General features: G+C 42.1%; 1 protein-coding gene and 1 long non-coding RNA gene across 2 annotated transcripts in view; one reads left to right on the forward strand and one right to left on the reverse strand.

The window, feature by feature from the left end:
- The first annotated feature begins 3994 nt into the window (after positions 1-3994).
- On the forward strand, positions 3995-6656 carry LOC106575073 (uncharacterized). The gene is made up of 3 exons (XR_001321679.2): positions 3995-4425; positions 4525-4666; positions 6153-6656. It is a non-coding gene; the product is annotated as an uncharacterized lncRNA (long non-coding RNA).
- The window catches only part of LOC106575072 (cyclin-dependent kinase inhibitor 1B), a 4065-nt gene continuing 105 nt past the window's right edge, over positions 4824-8783 (reverse strand). The window contains exons 1-3 of the mRNA XM_014151229.2: positions 7364-8783; positions 6656-6772; positions 4824-6196 (exon numbers count right to left, since the gene is read on the reverse strand). The exon at positions 7364-8783 is cut by the window's right edge and continues 105 nt beyond it. Coding sequence (XP_014006704.2) covers positions 6663-6772; positions 7364-7820 — 567 coding nt within the window. The 5' untranslated portion in view covers positions 7821-8783 and the 3' untranslated portion in view covers positions 4824-6196; positions 6656-6662. The remainder of the gene's footprint in view (positions 6197-6655; positions 6773-7363) is intronic.

Below are 8783 nucleotides of genomic sequence, written 5' to 3' on the forward strand. Positions count from 1 at the left end.
GTTTGCTGTGTCTGTCAGCGTAGTGTCCAGAGCATGGAGGCGCTACCAGGAGACAGGCCAGTACATCAGGAGACGTGGAGGAGGCCGTAGCAGGGCAACAACCCAGCAGCAGGACCGCTACCTCCGCCTTTGTGCAAGGAGGAGCAGGAGGAGCACTGCCAGAGCCCTGCAAAATGACCTCCAGCAGGCCACAAATGTGCATGTGTCTGCTCAAACGGTCAGAAACAGACTCCATGAGGGGTGGTATGAGGGCCCGACGTCCACAGGTGGGGGTTGTGCTTACAGCCCAACACCGGGCAGGACGTTTGGCATTTGCCAGAGAACACCACTTAATCCTATCCCAGATATTCCTTAAAGAGGTGGGGTTTCAGGTGTCTCCGGAAGGTGGTGATTGACTCCGCTGTCCTGGCGTCGTGAGGGAGCTTGTTCCACCATTGGGGTGCCAGAGCAGTGAACAGTTTTGACTGGGCTGAGCGGGAACTGTGCTTCCGCAGAGGTAGGGAGGCGAGCAGACCAGAGGTGCATGAACGCAGTGCCCTTCTTTGGGTGTAGGGACTGATCAGAGCCTGAAGTTACGGAGGTGCCGTTCCCCTCACAGCTCCGTAGGCAAGCACCATGGTCTTGTAGCAGATGCGAGCTTCAACTGGAAGCCAGTGGAGTGTGCGGAGGAGCGGGGTGACGTGAGAGAACTTGGGAAGGTTGAACACCAGACGGGCTGCGGCGTTCTGGATGAGTTGTAGGGGTTTGATGGCACAGGCAGGGAGCCCCGCCAACAGCGAGTTGCAGTAATCCAGACGGGAGATGACAAGTGCCTGGATAAGGACCTGCACCCCTTCCTGACTGAGGCAGGGTTGTACTCTGCGAATGTTGTAGAGCATGAACCTACAGGATCGGGTCACCGCCTGGATGTTAGCGGAGAACGACAGGGTGTTGTCCAGGGTCACGCCAAGGCTCTTAGCACTCTGGGAGGAGGACACAATGGAATGGTCAACCGTGATGGCGTGATCATGGAACGGGCAGTCCTTCCCCGGGAGGAAGAGCAGCTCTGTCTTGCCGAGGTTCAGCTTGAGGTGGTGATCTGTCATCCACACTGATATGTCAGCCAGACATGCAGAGATGCGATTCGCCACCTGCTTATCAGAAGGGGGAAAGGAGAAGATTAATTGTATGTCGTCTGCGTAGCAATGATAGGAGAGACCATGTGAGGATATGACAGAGCCAAGTGACTTGGTGTATAGCGAGAATAGGAGCGGACCTAGAACTGAGCCCTGGGGGACACCAGTGGTGAGAGCACGTGGCGCGGAGACGGATTCTCGCCATGCCACCTGGTAGGAGCAACCTGTCAGGTAGGACGCAATCCAAGAGTGAGCCGCGCCAGAGATGCCCAACTCGGAGAGGGTGGAGAGGAGGATCTGATGGTTCACAGTATCAAAGGCAGCAGATAGGTCTAGAAGGATGAGAGCAGAGGAGAGAGAGTTAGCTTTAGCAGTGCGGAGAGCCTCTGTGACACAGTGAAGAGCAGTCTCAGTTGAATGACCAGTCTTGAAACCTGACTGATTTGGATCAAGAAGGTCATTCTGAGAGAGATAGCAAGAGAGCTGGCCAAGGACGGCACGCTCAAGAGTTTTGGAGAGGAAAGAAAGAAGGGATACTGGTCTGTAGTTGTTGACATCGGAGGGATCGAGTGTAGGTTTTTTGAGAAGGGGTGCAACTCTCGCTCTCTTGAAGACAGAAGGGACGTAGCCAGCGGTCAAGGATGATTTGATTAAAACCCTACTCCTCTTATTACTAGGTAATGGACAGAGGGTCACTGAGGGGAGATTATGGGGTGGTGTGTGCTAACAAAGCCATATCAATGAAGGGGTCAGTATAAGGGGAATTGTCAACTTTACACACACATACACACACACACACGTGTGGAAAAAACACACATACCCTCACTTACTCACACACACACACACACACACACACACACACACACACACACACACACACACACACACACACCACCTAACTACCTGGCAATACACGCTGGGTCCTTTAAAAATGATGATATCATCTCATCTAGTGTGTGTGCCTCATTACCTAGCCTTTTTGCCAGTTGAATTGAGTTAAACACTTGCACAACTTGCACAACACCTAAATATTTTGGCTGCTGCACAGTAGTTTACCTCTCAAGGATAACCCCAACAATAGCTGACCTTCCATTTCCAATGAGCTCTGTCTGTTGTTATTGAGCTCTGAGTGCCATTCAGTTGGATCTGATATGAACTCACTTTAAGCTCCTGAGTAGCGCAGCGGTCTAAGGCAATGCATCTCAGTGCAAGAGGTGTCACTACAGTCCCTGGTTCGAATACAGGCTGTATCACTTCCGGCTGTTATTGGGAGTCCCATAGGGTGGGGCACAATTGGCCCAGCGTTGTCTGGGTTTAGCTGGCGTACGCCGTCATTGTAAATAAGAATTTGTTCTTAACTGACTTGCCTAGTTAAATAACATCTGGTGCTGGGATTATTAGCAACTTTGCCTTCATGTGCACAATGAGCAAACATAATTGTAACCACCTGAATGTGCATGACTCTGGTTGTCTACTCTATGAAATGCTGAATCACTTCAAAGATTGACTTGACCTAGCTAATCTACCTCTAGTCAGTAGAGGATCTCAAAAGAGACCATCAAAACAAAATGTCATTTCAATAAGAGTAATGGGCTGGTTTGCTGACAACTGAGTCATCAAAGGAGTAACACACAGTGGGGTTTAATAATGTGGCTGCATTGTACAGTAGGCCTATGTGCTCCATATTCATTTGTCCATCTATAAGATGTCTTATCCAGTAGCTGAGGAAAGGGTGTGATACTTAAGTAAATGTGTAGTAATTCCCTTTACCATTAAATGGTTTGTTTCTCACTGACAAGAGGTTGTGGTTAATTGAGAAAATGTTGAAGAAATTGGTATTTCAGATTAACTGGAGTATTGTCACTTAGAGGAAAACACTAGTAGCTCCCAAATATTTTATTATCTAAAATCACAGTTCATCATGGTTTCATGAGTCATTTGGGCAAGAAAATAAAATATACAGTCTTTTAAAGTAGGGTGGGACTGTTAAGGCTTTCAGTCAATTACTTTTCAAAATATTTTGACAGCTCCCAGTTACCCATATGAATGGTGAGGTATTTTACAGTCTTGTTTGTGCCAATAGTTATGTAGTCCAATCTGGCATAGTATCAACATTGTAGTGAAGATTGAGTAATAATACCAATAAATGTTGTTTCTTTCTTCTTCTGAGAGAGATATACAATACACACTACTTCTTTAAATAAGTGCTTGTTTTTAGCTTGAATTGAAGTCATCAAATTCAGATTAACCAGAAGTACGTGAACAGCCTCCACCACAGTGGCTTCCTAGAAATTTGGCATCAACAACAATAACAACTGAGGGATGTGGTAATCTTTTTACTACAGCCTACTACAAGGTCAGACAGTGTAAACTCATTACTACAGTACTCTACTGTATGCAATATCTGCCATTCCTATTTAGACCATTTTCAATCCATAAACAGTTGACAGTACTACTAAATATTGGATAAATGTACCAATGCAGAATAACTATTAACTAGCTATTGCAGAATATGATCCAGGCATTACATGTATGTACACTACACACACAGGTGTTACAACTGTGCTGTAAACTAATATATTCTATCCTCCATGTGACTGTCCAACCTGAAGTCGTTTTTCCTCTTATCTCTATGCACACATCACTGTTGTTTAATTTCTTCCACATATCTTTAGCTTTCTTTCACTGAAAAAGGAGGTAATCACATGCACAGTTCTATTCACATTTTACACTGTACTACTCCTGCTTGCATAAGCAAGAAGAGGCACTCCAGTCTGGCCAGCCAATGAAAGTACTTGGGGGTGTGCTCCTCGAAAAGAACATGCTGTCCTGACCTAAATTAACTCCGTTCAAACCTGGCTGCAGCGAAAGCCAACCTAAGTGGCTGTCATAAGTGGTGTGCTTTTCTTAATGCGTGCCTGATTGGATAAAGCAAGTGTCAATAACATTATTTTTCACCCATACGGTAGTACAAGATGTGCCCTCACTATGCGTGTTGTTTTTAAGTCGAGTCGGTGCAAACTCCTGAAGAGAGAATGGCGTGTAAATCAGCCCAAGATCTGTAATAGAAAGTTGTGCGTAATTGTTTTGATACCATATGAGAAAAGTGTATATTGCGATGGTTGTAAAGTCTCCTAGACACACTATCGTAGTTTGCACATTACAAATTAGGTTGGTTACCTTCTCTCTCTGCAGCGCGAGCTACGTGTCATCGAAGTCCAATTATTTATTTTTTTGCACATTCTCTTGAGCATGTCTCGTGGAATCTATAGCGTTTTCAATTCTAAAGAATCTCTTCACTCAATAAACAGTAACGTCATGCATTTTTTCAACTGTAGCATTATTTAATGTTTTTATTTACCCACTATTTTACCAAGTAAATTGACTGAAAACACATTCTTATTTACAGCAACGACCTGGGGAATAATTACAGGAGAGAGGAGGGGGGATGAATGATCAAAAGCTGCAACTAGACGTTGTCCTTTCAAATAAGGATCCCTTAGGCTCGCGTCCTGCTGCGCAACTTTAATTCCTGGGTGACTAGTCTATACGTGAGTTTTTACACATCAACCATATGTCATAACTAACACCTTTACTAGCCTACTGCCGAGGTTGGCCCTGGCACACTATAGCCTAATTTAAACAATGTATAGCATACTGTGACAATGTGGACATATGGAGGAAAATGAATGGGCACATAATATGCAATTATGAAAATTGTCATTTTTTATTTAACCCAATATAATTTTTTTAGCAAATGATTGCCTTTTTCAGAGACACAATACAAAATATACAGGTATATTTTTAATTAGGCTCAGTTTTGCAACCAAAAACTAAATTTTAAAAAGTATTTACATAAATGCACAAAAAAATGCCACTTTGAATATCCATACAACCACAAAAACCTGAACAAAAATAAGTTACTATAATTTTTTACAAGGAAATATACAAAGGTACACTTCAAACTTTTATACAGTTACATGCAGTGTAACTTTGTCTTTAATCTATATAGTGCCATGTCATGCTCAACATGAATTCAACACACAATAAGAGGCAAATTGTTGATTCACATATTTATGTTTGCAAAGTGCCCAGTGGTTACAACACATCTGAGAGCGTAGGCTACTCTGGTCAAACTGGAGCACATTATAAATAAGTTAAAGGAAACCAACTGATTTTAGGGCGGCATAATAATTAATACTGCAAAATGGGAACTCATATATTCTAACTTTTTCCAATCATTTCTAACTATGCCATGAATAAGCCCTACTCATTTAATAATTTTTCCATAACAATAAGACAAATGTTGAAACTTTGGCAGGTTCTTTCCCTTTTGCAGTAGGAAAACTTAATAATAATATATTATTTGCATGTACAATTATCTAGTTAGGTCTTGTAACATATAAGTCATTCTGATTGACAGTATGACCTTAGTGTAGCATTGGGTCAATTACATTCAAATTCAGTCAATTCTGGAAATAAACAAAAAAATCTAAATATTTTCTCTCATTGAAAAGCATTGAGGAAAATTGGAAGACTTTGTTTACTTCATCAATGAAATAGAATTGACCCCAACCCTAAAGACCAGCTTTTGAATAATAGGCCTTCAAACTATGTACTACCAATGAACACTGCAAAAAGCCCCAAAATCGAAACAACTGATTCTTTGATGAGATACTCTCAAAAACCCTGATTTAGAAATAATCTGCACGTATAACTATCAATTATACCTGAACAAGGATATCGTATGACCACTTTTACAAACAAACAATATATTTGAAAACTGCACAGCAATTCTTCAAGACACGTATTTTGTCAACATAATAATATTATGTTTTATGTGCTACATATGAAACATAGGTAGTAAAGGGAAAAACATTTTGGCACACTGCTACATTTTCTGCTTTTGAAGCGATTGGATTAAATTGAGTGCCAAAACTTTAGTGTAAATATTCAGTGCTTGCACAGCCTCCCTCCCTCCTAAAGGCAGGCCATTTTGTATCCTGTCTTCTCTTCTATCCCTCTTCTCTTCTTCAGGTCCTGAAGTACAGTATTCAACGAAAAAGGAGGACTTCTCAGCGCTGTGGGGAAAACCAATTCATATTAGCTCTGTTCACAGAAGGGGTTATGGGTACATAGCCTGAAGGTTATAACACATGCATAGTAAAGACAGTTTAGTTGTCCAGTATCATGCATTGTGTATTCTGTTGAAGCAAGAAAACAGTGCAAAAGTGTACATTAAAATGTCAACATGTCACTCAAGACAGACTGCTGCAGAGCGAGAGAGAACAACCCTTCCTCATACAAAGCCTGCTGATGACGTGTTACTACTGTTCTGCACTTGAATTAGGCTTGCTTAAGTTAATATTAGACCAGATAGCTGGGGTGTTTAGGAAAGTGTGTCATCACTAAGGCTTCACATTTAAAATCCAACATAGGCTTAACAACTGAAATGCTTATGTTTATAATAAGGTTATTAGAACAACCGGGGTATGCTCATTTTACAGTATGAAATTGGAAATGCATGATGATGTTCTTACCTTGGTATTAGTGTTCATGTGTCCTGGAATCGTTTTTGCTGGGTGTCTGCTCTACTGACTTTGACACAACTTCATCCTCTTCACGGGAATGCAACTTTTTACATGTACTTTGGGGTTCTGATAAAAACACAATTAAAAGATATGTCAGTAAACAGTTTTTCTACAAAAAAGCTAATTTCCCACCCTGTTGAATAGTTCAGAAATTAAGTTTATCATCAAGCTAAACAGCCAAGTCAAATCAAACTGTATTTGTCACAGGCGCCGAATACAAGTGTAGACCTTACAGTGAAATGCTTACTTACAAGCCCTTAACCAACAGCGCAGTTCAAGAAGAGTTAAGAAAATATTTACCAAATAAACTAAAGTAAAAATAAACAAAAGTGGTTATATAATCATGCTATTCTTTAGGCCAGAGTAGAACAAACATTCAAAACTCAAGATGAGGAAGAAATCAGTGTTAAATAGCTTGACACACAAAGCGTGTCTTTCTGGAAAGAAAATAAGTATCAACGGAATCAAGCGGTGTGCGGTACAAAGTATAGGCTTTCTGCGAGTGTCAGTGCAGTGACGCAGAATTGTTATACAATCTCGCAGATTGTAACAATTTAATTCGACTGTGCCATATTGTGTGATGAAGACTGTCTGAATTGTTTTTGATTGGTTAAGTCTAAAATCCTCAAGTACATTTTCAAAACTGCATAAATTTACCTGGATTTGCAGGTCTTTTCCTTCCCCCGTTGTGAGAGTGGTGACAATCCGTCTGCCTCTCGCTCTTCTCGGATAGCTCAGCCCGGTTCGCAGGACAGCTCGGTCGGACTCCGTTATCATGACTCCCGTTATGGTCCAGATTTCCAGAGGACCAGACTCGCTTATGAGGCGGTCTGCTGTAAAAGTCTGGCATGTCACTGCTTTTCATCGGCTCCCATTTATAATCTCCCTGGGGAAGGGGCTCGTCGTTTAGAAAATCAAAATTCCATTTGTGAATAAAAACCTTCTCCATCTCTTTCATTTGAACCAAACACTCCCTCCCAAATTCGTCATGATCCTCCGATCCGAAAAGATTTCTGCAAATCTGGGGCTTCGTGTGATCCGTCGGACGCGGATCCACCCTTTCCAACGTCGGACTCCCATTCGAAAGACTAACATTTGACATGTTGTTGCACATATGAAAACTACCCTAAATCGTGACGGTTTATCACAAAAAACAAGTATTCCTTTTAAATAAGCGACCTGGATCACAAGATAGAGACGCATGCATAGCATCCGTAAAACAGCCAACGTGATTACCCCTCAATCTGCCCGACTAGTGTAGGTTTAGTTCTGTTGGTTGTTTTCTGCCGTTTGACTACGGAACTAAGTCATTTGTGCTGTACCAAAGATGATGGATATACTGACAAGATACATGTCTCTCCGCCCTAACAATGGGAGTCGTTGTCCACAAGCGGCACCCTGGGCTGTCTAGCTCCCGCCTATCCTTTCTTTGGATTGGTGGATACATCTCATTATTGTAATCAGTTTTTCAATATTCGATTACGGTTGTTGACGTCAACCGCCTGAACTGAATGGGGAGAGATGCTATGCTACTAGCCTAATTTAATTAATATGCATAACCATCGAGATAACTCCAATATAAAGTGTTTTTCCTTAAAAGTTGCCGGGGTGTCACGTCTTTCTTATATCCGTATACTCGTAACAACTTACGCATTACGAAACTTATATTCGATCAAATAAACCTCACTTAGAAAATAATCCATACTTTGTTGCTGACCAAATTCGACATTCTTAATGACCCCCATGAAAAACGCCTTGCTTGGTGGGCGAAACAACGAATAACACCTCCTGCTGGAGGGAGACAGATGTTTTTTTTTTTGCAGAGTTGGGCCTCTCTCCCTCTCTGGCTGTACCCAATATGGCGATACGGCTGGGCTATACTAGCACGCAGTGAAATGCAGAGTGCTGCTTCGGCCGCCCAGAGTGGCTCGCTTGTGGGTGTGCTGGCAACATATGGCAGCTACCGGTACCTGATTGTGCGTCAAGAATTCAGCATAGCAAGTTTGCAGGAAGGTCTGGTTATTAAATGGGTTAAGAGTTTAATCCATTCTCCATTTCATGAATTTATTCAGAGGTA

This window comes from Salmo salar, chromosome ssa17 (genome assembly GCF_905237065.1).
Source record: "Salmo salar chromosome ssa17, Ssal_v3.1, whole genome shotgun sequence".
NCBI classification, from domain to species: Eukaryota; Metazoa; Chordata; class Actinopteri; order Salmoniformes; family Salmonidae; genus Salmo; species Salmo salar.